This window comes from Oxyura jamaicensis, chromosome 18 (assembly GCF_011077185.1).
Source record: "Oxyura jamaicensis isolate SHBP4307 breed ruddy duck chromosome 18, BPBGC_Ojam_1.0, whole genome shotgun sequence".
Taxonomy (NCBI): Eukaryota; Metazoa; Chordata; class Aves; order Anseriformes; family Anatidae; genus Oxyura; species Oxyura jamaicensis.
This window is the reverse complement of record NC_048910.1, coordinates 2,469,163-2,482,063: the sequence shown is the minus strand read 5'-3', so window position 1 is coordinate 2,482,063 and position 12,901 is coordinate 2,469,163. Positions and strand designations below refer to the sequence as shown.

Below are 12,901 nucleotides of genomic sequence, written 5' to 3'. Positions count from 1 at the left end.
AGGAGCACTCCAGCAAGGCAAAGTCCACCAAAGCCAGCCCTGAGACCCCCCAGAAACACCCCTAATGCTGGTCCCTGCCCCTCTGCAGTAAACCTAGCCCCCCTCCTGGGAGCATGCCCTGCTACACCAGCTCCTTCACCTTCAAAAAACCCCTGAAATGAGATCACAGCTGCACAGAGCTGAGCCACACCCGAGGCTGTTTGCCGGAGGTAAATACTGCTGTGAAGGCCATCGGAGAAGCACAACCCAGCAGCACACTGGCTTTGTTATCTGCTCTGCTCTCCCACACTCTCCTGAACCACAACAGGTCTGGGCTGTGTAGCGGCCCTTTTATTGGGAGCAGGTGCTCCTTCCCCAGCTGCAACCATTTTATTTGAGCTTCGCTGCCTGCCTGGGACTCCTCCGTGGCCAGAGGCTGGGGGTTCACGTTCTGAAGCAAGCAGTAAATTCCTGAGATACCTAAGATCCATTTGCAGTTTAAAGTCACATTGGCAAATCAGCTAAAACCAGCTGAATGCTTTCCTGGCTCTATCCATATTGGGATGCACACCAAAAAAACAACAGTTGGAAGAGGGGAAAGATGAAGACCCCCCCAGAGCGCATGCACAGCTGAAGTGCCGTACCTGGGAGGTTTGGGGTAGGAGGACCGGGATGCAGAAGGAAGCGTCCTGGTTTCCTGGGGCCAGCCGGGGACTCTGTGGCACAGCGCCCAAAGAAACCATTCGAGGTGCCCGGCTGTGCAGTGCTGTGGTGTGAGCCCGGGTAGGGTCTGCATGCATCCCACTCATTTTTCGTTGCATAGGAATTTAAAGAAAAACACCTTTTCTTTAAAGTCCCAGTGTTTCCTAATAAAGTCAATCCCAAGTCAATCCCTCAGTCAATCCCTCATTGTGTTTTAGGGTTAGTTAAAGATGTGGGTCCCCCCGACAAGAAAGCAGTAACTTTGGTGCAAATTCTTGCTTCCCAAGCCCAACGCCCCTCTCCTGTAGCACATTTCCCCACACTCATCCTCTTTATGTTACGGTTGACAAGTGGTAGCTCACAAGGGTTTCATCACCGTGCATTGTGGTTGCTCATGCAGTGCAGTGAAGGCTGAGCACCAGCACCCTTACACCAAGAGGCACCGCAAGTGTCCTCACAAACACCAGCACCCAGTCACGATGGCTGTTTTTATTGCAGAAGCTTCCAATCCCTCCCCAAAATCAGGGGCTGCCCCACTGAGCTCCAGGAGCTCCAGGCAGCACAAGGAGATGAGGTTCAAGCAGAGCGATAGATGCCGGGGAGGAAAACCAGTCCTGGTGGCACTGGGACAGGAACGGCTGGGCAGGGAGCCAGGACACCCAGGGCCTGGTGGCAGGGCTGGGATGTGGCTCCTGGAGGAGCAGGAGCTCGAGGCCACATCCTGCCTGTGGCTGCTGCCGTGGTGCTCGGGTCTGCACTGCTCTGCTTTAGGGAGAAGTGACGGCTTCATCCTCCTCCCCGCCGGGACCATCCGCTCAAGCACATGTACGCCGTATGGCAAAGAACCTGCCTGGTATCTCCTTCCTCTCTATCTTCTGCCACAGGGTGAATAAATCCGTCTCCTTGGACTCCGTGGTGAGCTGGAAGGTGAAGCTCTGCAGCAGCGTCGTGAGGAAGAGGAAGAGCTCCATGCGGGCCAGCGCCTCTCCTGGGCACATCCGCTTCCCTGGGGGGCACAGAGAGTGGGAAAATGAGCACGGGCTTGAGGGAATCGCTGCATTTGGGGGAAAAAGGGATGGGTAAGGAGCCCAAATCAAGGTGGGTGCCTGCCGACGTGCAGCTCTTTCATCCCGCGCAGACCCCGGCACCGCAGCAGCATTCACCTGCTGAAAAAGCCATGAAGGCCTCGCGCTTCCTGAAGTTGCCCTTTTCATCCAAGAAGTGACCCGGGTCAACTTCTTTGGGGTTCTCCCACTGGGTTGGGTCCATGTGCACTGACGAAAATAGCGGAATAATGGCCGTGTCCTGCGGGAGAAGGGACGGGAGAGGAGGGACATCAGCACCATGGCACAGGGCTCTGCCGAGCTGAGTGCACAGCGAGGAGCAGCTGGGGTGCGGGGGTGCTCCCTGATGCCCACCCACATCCCACAGCTGGAAACAGCCCCGAGTGATGGCTCTGCCCTACAAACTGTGCAAGCACAGTGCAGCCGGGTCTCTCCCATGAGAAGGAAATTAGCCCTGGAGTTATTCCCGGCGAGGTCTCAGAGCCATCTCACTGCACAAAGCCCGAAGGAGGGAGGCGTCCCCCCGGGGGGGAGCTGGCACAAGGGCAAATCTCATTCCAGCCCCGCTGCCGTCCTCCCCCGGAGGTGCGGAGCGCCCAGGGTCACCTCGGTACCTTGGGGATGGTGTGGCCCCTGAACTCCACGTCCCGTGTCGTCATGCGAGGGAAGTTCTCGATGCCGGCCCGCTGGATGCGCTGCAGCTCGTGGATCGCCGCGTTGGTGTAGGGCATCCTCAGCTTGTCCTCCATGCGGGGCGCGCGGCCGGGGCCCACCACCGCGTCGATCTCCTCCTGGATCTTGGCTGGGGATAAAGGGGGTGCAGAGCTGCGGTGCTTTCCCTGCAAGGCCCCCCTGATTTCTCTGTGGCCTCACGCTAGGGCTAAAGGACAAACTGGCAGAGAGGGAGGAGGCTGGATGACCCCTTGTAGGGACCAGAATTAGGGTCTCTGTCTGCACAGCTGCCTGGATGGGGTGGGATCGAGGCTTCTCGTGGGCCAGCCCAGGGCCAGCCCCGCAGGCAGGGATGGGGAGGAGAGGGGAGGCCAGCAGGTACTGGGAGCTGGTGCCCACAGCCCCCATCTGCCTGCATCTGCCCCAGTGGCTCTCACTTCGGGTTTTTGGGCAGTTTTGGTCTCTCCGAGGTGGGCTGGGGCTCTGCCTGCCCCTGCCCGCGCTGCACAGGGAGCGGCTGTGTTTTGCTGCCCTTACCTTGAATGTGGGGGAACTTTGCCAGCACCAAGATGAAGAAGACCAGGGTGTTGCTGGTGGTCACCGTCCCAGCACCAAAGAGGTCGAATACTGACATGACCAAGTCTTCGTCACTGTACATTTTCTCCACGCTACTCCTCTCCTGCAAGGGTGCAGCAGGGAGGGAATTCAGCGCAGACCGGGTGATTTTCCCAGCTCTGGAGGACAGCCCTCACCCCCAGGCAGGCACAGAGGGCTGATGAGGAGCTGCGATGGGCCCCGGCACCAACCCTGGGGGACTCCCTTGGGCTGTCACCAGGGGTTAAGCCCCCCTGGGAACTGCCACCGGCATCACACCCCTTTGCACCAGCTTTACCTTTTCCGCCTTCATAAGGAAGCAGTCGATGTAGTCCCGGGGGGAGCTGGGGTCCAGCGTCTGCCTGTGCTGCTCGACCTGCTCTCGGATGTAGCTCTTCAGGTTCTCGCACTTGGCCAGGACTTTCCTGTGCGGCCCCGGCAGGCGGAGCAGGACGCTGGGGAAGATGTTGTAGACCTGCGGACAGAGAGGCACAGGAGGGCTCAGTGCCTGGCCGGAGCCTCCCACACCTTCCCTCTGCCCCATCCAAGCCAGCCCAAAGCTGAGGAGCATCCCTCGGCTGCTGGGCACAGCCGGGGCACGTACTATGGCAATGGGGGAGATGAAGAAGCTGATAAAATTCCCGATCATGTCCAGCAGCTTCAGAAAGGCCGTGTCGCTGTAGCTGAAGTGGCTCCCGAAGACGACGGAGCAGATGACGTTGGCCACTGCGTGCCTGAACAGCATTATGGGCTCAAAGGCTTCTCCTGCAGCGACAGAAGGGGCCAGAAAGACATCAGAAAGTCAACAGCTATTTATCCACTCTGACAGCAAATGCCCTTCGAGTGCATTCTCGTAGCTCTGAGCCCTGGGTGACCGCTGGGTCCCAGAGCAGCAGAGCCGTGGGCTGCTCAGCCTGCCTCCCTGATCCTAAATCCCTGCTCAGAGCTGGGGGGGGAGGGAGGCAGAGGCACCCCCAGGCTGTGGGCTCCCACTGCTGTACCCCAGGGGCTGCAGGGATGGCACCGTGCTTCGCACCCAGCCTCCACCTGCCCTGCTCCCACCTTGGATCAGCAAGAGCCGGAGGAGGAGGTGGAGGAAGTCTGCCTTTGCTGGAGAGGAGCACATCACCACGATAAACCCCATGGTGCTGGTATTCATACATTCTCAGAAGTTTAGTTTCCTATTTCTGTTCTTTTGGCATGAAATGTTCCTCCTCGGTGGTCCCCCACCACGTGCGCCAGTTCAGGAGCAGGATCTCCCACCCTGGTCTCTGAGCCACAACCATTCCGATGGGACTAAAGCCCTCTGTGGGGATCATCCACACCAGCCACTGCACGCAGCCCCGGGGACCACCCCTGTCCATGTTGTGTGTCCCCCGGGGCAGGCAGGACCCCCGTCACCTTCGAGGCTCGCCAGCAGGTCCACGAGGTGCTGGGCCTCCTGCTGCACCCGCTGCGACATGGAGCTCTTCCCCATCCCGAAGTCCCGCAGGGTGCTGAGCGTGAACCTCCGCAGCTCCCGCCACTTCTTCTCATTCTTGGTGATGATACCTGGGGACAGGCGATGGAGACGGCTCCGTCTGCCCGCCCTGTGGCTGCTCTGAGACCCGCTGCTCTCAGCCCAGCCGAGGAGCTGTTGGGAGCTACTGCAGATCTCAGAACAAAGCTGGAAGCCTGTACTGAGGGCTAACAGGAATTAATACTGTCCTCAGTCAAGTGACGATGGAGGGGTTTCCAGGGTGGGAAGTGGAAATGAGAGGTGCAGGGTGCTGAGTCCCTCCCTCCCCGCGGCACAGCCAGCTGCCATGGGGGCCTTCTGCCCACCCAGCCAACAACGAAGCGTGCACAAGCCCAACCACCCACCGTAGTCATTCGACAGATGCGCCATGAGGGGGATTTCAGGTCTGCCTCCGAACTCCTCGGCATGGCCCAGCAGAGCATCCTTCACGGCCCCGTACCCGCAGAGCACCACCGCCGGCCTGCGCCCCAGCCAGACGGTGAAGACGGGGCCGTACCTGCGGCTGAGCTGGGGACGGGGGGAAAGCGGCTGTGAGTGAGGGCTGCAGCCCTCACCCTTCATTGCTTCGTGTCCCACCTCCGAGCATCGACCCCGCACGCAGCGGAGTGGTGCTGGAAGGGGCAGTGGCACGGCTCAGCCGGAGGATTAGGGTCACTGCGTGGGGCCTGCCAACGGAGCACGAAGCCAGAGAGCGGTGCTGGTTGTGCTCAAAGCTGCGGGGATTTGGGCTCGTCTGGCAGAGCAGGAAAAGAGGCAGGGAAAGAGAAAAGGGGGGAAAGCGGTCACCTGCGTGACCCCCTTTGGTTTGGCGTGGGATGTGGACGCTTTCGGTGGGGGCAGCAGGGAGCTGCGAGCTGCTCTCTTACCTTCTCGTAGCTCTGGTGAAGCGGCAGGATGTCTTTTTGCCACAGGTTGCCCAGAATGGGCCATGGGGCTGGTCCCGGAGGCAGCCGGCTGCTCCTGTTGCTGCTCCTCACCAGGAGGCAGAGGATGGAGAGGAGGAGGAGGAGGATGGTCAGCAGCACCCCAGCCACCCCAGCCTCCATCCTCACCCAGTGCCGCCGAGCAAGGAGAAAATCAAGAAATTCCCTTCTAGGGAAAAATCAGGAGCGAGCAGCGAGGAGCCCAGCTCTGCCACCTGCACCCTTCCTGGCACCCTATATAGGCACAGCCCTCCCCGTGTCCCCAGGGCTGTCCCCAGGGTCAGTGACACGGAAACGCTGCTTCCCCCCGGCCAGGTGAGACCCAGGGCTCTGTGTCGCAATGCGGGGCCGGGCTGCAGGGCAGCGTGGACACGGTGCAGAGCCCTGGCACCTCCCTGGTGGGCCCCCAGCCCATCGCCAGGTCATTGCCCTTCTTGGGGCTGCCTTGCTCGGGGCTGCCTTGCTCGGGGGGGACGTTTCTGTAACGGGGAACTGAGGCTGCCCCGGCTTGGCACAGCCCAGGAGCCGGGCGTGCTTCCCTGCTCTTGTAGGGTTTTGCTTGGGGCTGGGTGGGAATTTCCCACAGAGCTCGTTTTGGGTGGAAAATGGGTCCATCCTGGGAATGAAAAAACAAACAAACAAACAAAAAGAGCATGATTTTTCTGAAATATTTTGGATTTGCACTCATGTGGATTTGCACTCACAGGGAGGAACATCAGCCCAGGATGCTGTGGTTGGTGCAGGTGTGGGGTTAACTGTCCTTGGGCTCCTCCGGCTTCTTTGGGTCTGCTCCAGGGACAGGGTTCAGCCTGGGTCTGAGCACCCTGCTCTGACACGAGCAGCCCTGCAGCACACCACACCTCTGGGCTCTCGCAGCCCTCAGACGAACAAGCTCATCACAAGCCACGTGCCAGCAAAGGACGCAGTTCCTCCTGGAGGACAAGAGGGAGGACTGACTTGCAGCAGCCCCTGCGATGGAAGGAGACCCTCGGGGCATTGAGTGACATTCACTGACCTGACCTGACGCTTGCCCACAGCAGAGGCAGGCAGCACCGGTGCCGTCAGGGAGCCAGGACTGCGTTCGGCCAACAAAAACAGGCAGGAGCCCCCCCGCTCCGCACCTCGGGGCCATGTGGCAGGTTCGCAGGTGTCAGGCAGGCAGCCAGGGATGCTCAGCACCGCCGGCACTGCTTCAGCTCCAGGCTGCTCTCCTGCGGCCACAGGTTACCCCAGGAGGCAGACAGTCAGTGTCCGTCTGTCCGTGCCACCCCCTGGATGCCGCACAGCCCTGGGCACGGTGCCTGCACGTGGGGAACTGTGCCCAGGGGCTGATGTCACGTCTGTCTTTGGCACAGGGGTGAACAGCCTCGCGGTGGCTTGCACGGCTTTTCCAGTAGCAGCCCAACAATAGGGAAGAATCAGGAAACAACGGAAAAGAAACAGCCCCGGGAGCGATGCGAACCGCGGTTTAAATCCAATGGGAAGCTCCCTCTTCTGGGGGCAGCGCTCAGGCAGAGCCACGGCCACCAATAATGTTCCAGTGCCGCTCTTACTCATTGCATTTCTGGAGTACGAATGCCTTTCTTGCAACAAAAATCGTTAGTATGTCATGTTTGACTAACAAAAGAGAGAAAATAAATGAGTCACCCCGAGTGAGTGGTTCCAAGGCACCAGAAAAAAAAAAAAATAAGAAGAAGAAGAAGAAAAATCTCCCAGGGATGAGGAAACTTTGCATTTCTGAGCAGCTTCCTGAAACTTTGCTTTGTTTCTCTCCATAATCTGCAGAATTAGTTAAGCCAAAAGGCCTGCCGGGTACTGTCAGTATCTCAGGTGTTAAAATATAAGGGAGAAGTAGAAGTTGTCAGCTAAACTTCTGGCAGCTGAATGCCACTTCGAAGGAAGCTCACTGGGGAAGAGCACAGATGGGCTCTGGTGCAGCCAGACCCAAAGTGAGCCCAAACCACCTCATATGGACCCAAAAGCTTGGGTGCTTTTCTCTTTCTAGTGCTTTTCTTACAAGGGCTTTTGGGGAGCAGGGTCTGTGGGGAGGCTGACTGCTGCAGGCCTTTGGGATCCCTTCGGGAGCACTCACTGCGACTTTTCTGCCCCAAACCTAAAATAGTAGGAAAGAGCAAAATAAAAATAATTCCCATGGGCTGAACAACGTGACATAGCCAAAAAAAGAACTTTTCAAAAAGAAAAATAATCCACTTAGAGATTGCCAGGGACTTCAGATTTCAGTTCAAGTCCCGTTGCTGGATCAGACCCGACTCTATCTCCGGGGCAGCTTCAAGGAATCAGGAGAAATGTTTGTGGGTGTTTTTCAGCGCAGGTGTGTAATTGCAGGCAAGCACAGCAGCTCGGAGGCGAGAGGAGATGGCTCTGGTTAAATGAAGAAGTCAGTAATGTCTGGGTTATGAGAGCCAGGGAGATCCGCCCGAGGAAATCACGGCGGCTGTTCCTGTCCCTCTGCTGCTCTGCAGTCGGCGTCGTGCTGCGGCGGGGAGGCGCAGGGCACGTCCCGTGTCGCGGGGAGCAGGACGGGGAGCGGAGCCGTGCCACAGCCAGGGGCGGGGGCTCACAGCCAAAGCTCTGGTGCTGGAGCCCCCCCGGGGGCACCTGGCCAAGGCTCTGTGCAGGGGGCTGGCGCTGGAGGCCCTGGGCCACGTCTGGTTGGGCTGAGATGTCCCCGGGATGGAGTCTGCACAGCATGGGCTGCCTGTTCCCACGTCTGACCGCCCTCGCAGCAAATCAGCAGTGCAAAAAGAGCAGTGCAAGATAGCAGTGCAAAACCCTGCCTTGGTGAGAAGCAAAGCCTTGGCTTCCCCTGACCTCACGCACCGCTTTGGCTCTGCCAGCTCAGGGTAAGCTGTCACACTCCATACGCTAAGGCAATTAATATCACCCTAATGCAATTTTCCCCTGCCAGCAGCCCAAAGCCCGGGCACGTTGGAGATGCTCTGCTCACCTCGGGGCCTCGGCTGTGCAGAGCAGAGCGAATGTAAAACCAGCTGCAAACCACGTCAGTGCCTCCCCTGCCCCACTGCAGGCACAGGGCTGCAACGCCGCAGCTGAGCCGGTGTTTCTGGCTGCTCTGAAGGACACAGCAGCACTCACTGCATCGGAGTTTGGCCGTCGTTACAGGGTGAGCATCACCTGCAACCGCCCGCGCTCCATCCCGCTGCTCCCTTCACCCTCCGGGGGTCCCTGCTGGGCTTTGCTCAGGAGCACCCGGCCCAGGCCGTGGCTGTGGCCGTCCTCCCAGACACCTTCCCACCACGATTCCCACTCGCACTGAGTGAACGTGACCGCCAGCCGGCTGCTAGCCCACCGCGGTTTGAATTTTAACAGGGCGGTAACGGGGGGGCTGCCCAGCTGCGGCAAGGGGAGCAGAGCACGGTCCAGGCACTGGGAGCAGGGTAATGGTTAATTGTGGGCTGCCAGCCGCCACCTGGCTGGTATATAAAATAAATAAATACATAAAAAGACATTTTGCCCATTAACCGGCATTCGTACAAGAGGAAAGCAAAGGCAGGCTTTGCCTGAGCGACCCTGCAGGATCGACCACACTCCGAAGCAATGCCCATCGAAGCAGGCTGCCTGCAGTGGGTGTGAAGACGGCACAAATATCAAATATCTGCTGCTGCGTGGCCTGAGACGCACCCGTAACGCACGGCGCTGGCCCGCGGGGTGCCCCCACGTGCTGCCACATGGGAGCGGATGAAGCGAGCGGAGGAATTACCTACTGGAGGAAAAGCATCGCTGCTGCAGGAGATGAGCCCCAGCTCCCAGCTGGTGCCTGAGCCTAGCGATTTGATTACCCTTGTAAAATCGGCCTCTGCTTCCCCGACCAGGCAGGGGTGAGGGTGGCTGTGGCCGATGCGCTCGGTGTCTCCTGCGCAGGCTCCGCTCGCTCAGTTACACAGCACAAGTCCCTCCCTGAAGCTCTCTGGAGAACGGGGAATTATGCACTGCTTCTGCTGGCTCTGGAGGAAGGAGGGAGGGTGCAGCTCACGCCAGAGTCGTGCTTTCTGTGCCCCAGTTCTGCCCAGTAAGGGAGCCAGCTTCTGTCCCTGCCCCACCGGTGGCACGCATGGTCACGCCTGGCTTGCTCCCCACGGGCAGTTGCTCTTGGTTAATAACGTGGCTTTATTTTTAACTAAGAGGATGCAGCTTTCTGGGGTGGGCTCAGAGGGAGAAAATCTTGAGCTGTGCCCATGGAAAGCTAACTGTGCCTTGCCTTGCTCCCATTTTCTGTTTTATGGGTATGGGGACAATGTTAGCGAGTTCTTAAGATGTAGAACACAAGGCACTTCTTCGTTAGAGCAGAGATGCAGGCTGCAGTGCCTTGAAACCTTTCTGTCCTGCCGTTCACTCTTCCTGCAATAATTATGGAGAAAGAAAAAGTCCCCCCCCTTCTCCTCTGCCACTGTGCAAACACACCATGTCCTTACCAAGGGCCTTCTGCCTCCATTCCTTTTGCCTTGTGCATATGTGCATTTACCATATCTATAAAACTCGATGCAATATGTTAATTCCAGGAAAGGGAAAAAATAGCACTTGAACTCAACTTAGTGCTTAAACCTTCCCCAGCACGTCTGTCGAGGTGGGGAGAGATGGCGGTGAGCGGAGGGGTCCCAGGGCTGTGTGGGGAGCCAGGGGGCTGCTTGTCGGGGACGGGATGTCCCTGCAGCCGGGACGTGACGTGCCCTGGGGACATGGAGAACCTCCACTGAGGGCTTTCCAGCCCTGGCTGGAAATGCAGACACCCTCGTCTGCATTTCTGTAACGGGGAAAACGTCCTGGGAATAGGGCTCTGGAAGCAGCCCTCTCCCAGGGGCTTTAATCCCGGCTCCTGTGGCATGGCCGGTGGCACACAGCACTTCTGCAGGGACAGTGCAGGAGGGGAACGAGGAGCTGGTCCCACGCCATCACTCCCCACCCGTCCAGAAAGGGGCTGCTCGGGTGCCACAGGGCTCGGCACAGAGCCAGGGCAGCAGCAGATGGCCCCAGGTGAGCGGCTGCGGGGTGCAGCGGGGCCAGGCGGGCACCGTGGGCTGGGCACGGCGGCGTGGCAGAGCCCTGCTGCCTGGGGACGTGCTCACCAGAGCCTTTCCATGCCGGGGGGTCCAGGTGGTGATTTACACTTGTATGGGAATGAAGCCGAGAGCTGAGCCCGGTGCCAGCTGGGTCTGGGGAGCACGCAGAGGGCACAGGCTTGTGCCCCCAGGGCAGGGACCTGGTGGGACAGCGGGACAGCGGGTGCCAGCACCGCCTCATCACAGCGTTACCTCTGCCTCCTGGAACGGAAAACTGAGAAAGGTGATGAAAGCCCTTCCGCGGGGAGCTTCTCCGGGCTAGCAGTCGTGGTGCGCAGCCCAGGGACAGGACCAGCAAAGCCCAAGCAGAGGCACGGTGGGACGTGGCATTTGCCTGTGGCACGTTTTGGTGGCAGAACGGTCACCGAGGGGCAGAGATGGGTCGGGGGGGGGGGCTGTGCTGGACCTGTGGGTGTGGGCAACTGGGACAGTGCTCTGTTCTCGCTGGGGCTGTTAGCTGTTTTATTGTTTTCCACTAAAATGGGTTGCTTTGATGCTAATTGGCTCTGACCAATCTGGGCCAGCACTATCTGGTCTTGGAGGTTCAACTGCGCCGAGCCGTTGTCACCCAGGGTGCCCCTCCGCCCCCCTGCCCCTTCCTTTTGCCACACCAGGAAAATGCTGCAATTAAACACGGAAAAATAGAGGAAAGGAGGAGCCTGCACCAGCGGATTCCAGGTTGATGCCAGCAGCTCCCTGGCTGCATAACATTCCTGGATCCTAAGGCAGGTTGTACCCTGCCATGAACCAAAAGCATCACAGCAGCAGCCTCTGCCCGAGCTGTCTTCAGCATATATCTTCTCAAAGCAGAACGAGGAATCCTGGAGACACCCAAAACCTGACTCTAGAAATACCCTGGCAGGCAGAGGAGCCTGGAAAAGAAAGCAGGAAGGATTTGCTTCTAGAAATCAGGGAGTTCCTACGTGGCAAGCCTGCTTGGAAGGGCTCAGATACAGGGGAAGAAATCCAGCTTCCCACTCCTAAGTCCCCAGGGGTGCTTTGGAGGACTCAGTGCTGGGGAGCATGCGCCCCCTCCTTGCAGTTGTATGGGAATGAAGCACACCCTGAGCTGCAGCCTGCATCCCCGAAACCAGGACCATCCCTTTTGGTCCTTGCCCTCCTGCCCCGGGGGTCCCCGCTGCCTGCCCAGGGACAGCCCCAAACCTCGTTCCTGAGGTGACACAAATGGCTGTGGATCGGAGACACGGGCGTGGGGAAATAGGGGAAAACCCCAAGGGTTGTGTCCCGCACCCCAAGTGTGGGTGCAGGCAGCAGGCACTGGTTTGTTCGGGGCGCACGGGGCAGCGTGCGGGGCTGTGGCCATCAGCACCCGGCCCTCAGCACGGAAACCACGTCAGCTTAGGAGTGAACGAAGCCACCAGGAAGGATCCTACAGATTTTGCACAAAAATGGTAACGGGGGCGGGGGAAAGGAGGAAGGAAGGGCCGTTGTTTGGCAAACACCCTCAGCCCACAAGCCTGGAAATGTCCTCGGATGCCACCTGGCAGAGGGGCGAGGGCAGAACGCCGCGTGGTGCCCTGGCACTGCACGCCCCACGCTCTCAGGCCAGCTCTAATCTCACCCAGGTCCACCGGGGGCGGGTTTGCTCTTCATTAGCACTCCGCTTCTTGGCTTTTTCCACGAGACAAGCATTGATTTTTTTTTTATTTTTTTTTCCTGGGTTTCCAGGAGCTGGAAGGAGCACGGCTGGGGCTTGTTGTCTGTTTAGGAACCGCACACCACGATCGTGCCCGGGTTGGTGCCGGTGCCAGCACCGTCGGAGGCAGCGCTGCGTTATCTGCAGGGCTTGTTCGCACTGACCAGCACAGCAGCTGCAGCATCCGATCGCCTTATTTCGGGGGTGATCTCGTGCACCTAACAGAGAGCTCATGGGAACTGCTGAGTACCAGAAAATCCCCCGGATCATAAAAGAGGCCGCTGTGAAGCGCCTTCCTCCCCCGGAGTCCCGGCCACTGCCCCATGCTGCAGGTGGGAACAGTGGGGCCACGGCAGAGGCGCTGCTCTGTCGGGTGTAAGGGAGCCCCAGTTCCCAGCCCCTTTGGGTGCAGTCAGGCAGGGGGGCAACCTGAAACACGCCCACCCCCAAAATGCCCAGGGCTGTTACCGAAGGTGATAGCATGGTTTCCAAGCCGAGGGCCTAACCCCCGCAGCCCTGCTGTGATATTTGTTCAGCGTCTGGAGTAACCCTCCTGGGTACTGCGAACCAAGAGCCCACATCCCACCGCCCCCCGGCCCCCAGAGCAGCAGGACCACGAGATGCCCCGGCCACCCCGGCCGTGTCCTGGGTGAAAAAGGCACCGCAGCCGTGCCCGGGGTGCAGCTCCCCCC

General features: G+C 59.2%; 1 protein-coding gene across 1 annotated transcript; it reads right to left on the bottom strand.

The window, feature by feature from the left end:
- Window positions 1-1,132: 1,132 nt before the first annotated feature.
- LOC118176034 (cytochrome P450 2C5-like) lies at window positions 1,133-5,673 on the bottom strand. The gene is made up of 9 exons (XM_035342745.1): window positions 5,397-5,673; window positions 4,875-5,037; window positions 4,413-4,562; window positions 3,616-3,776; window positions 3,310-3,486; window positions 2,955-3,096; window positions 2,360-2,547; window positions 1,845-1,986; window positions 1,133-1,687 (listed from the first exon to the last, which is right to left on the bottom strand). The coding sequence occupies exons 1-9, from the start codon at window positions 5,574-5,576 to the stop codon at window positions 1,497-1,499; spliced, it is 1,494 nt and encodes a 497-aa protein (XP_035198636.1). The 5' UTR covers window positions 5,577-5,673; the 3' UTR covers window positions 1,133-1,496.
- Between the last annotated feature and the right edge of the window lie 7,228 nt (window positions 5,674-12,901).

Excerpts from the sequence above, each read along its gene's own strand:
- LOC118176034 (XM_035342745.1), bottom strand. The coding sequence starts at position 5,576 with ATGGAGGCTGGGGTGGCTGGGGTGCTGCTGACCATCCTCCTCCTCCTC. Across the intron at positions 5,038-5,396 it reads TTCACCAGAGCTACGAGAAG|CTCAGCCGCAGGTACGGCCC; the intron begins GTAAGAGAGCAG and ends CCCCGTCCCCAG. Across the intron at positions 1,987-2,359 it reads GGGGCCACACCATCCCCAAG|GACACGGCCATTATTCCGCT; the intron begins GTACCGAGGTGA and ends CTTCTCCCGCAG.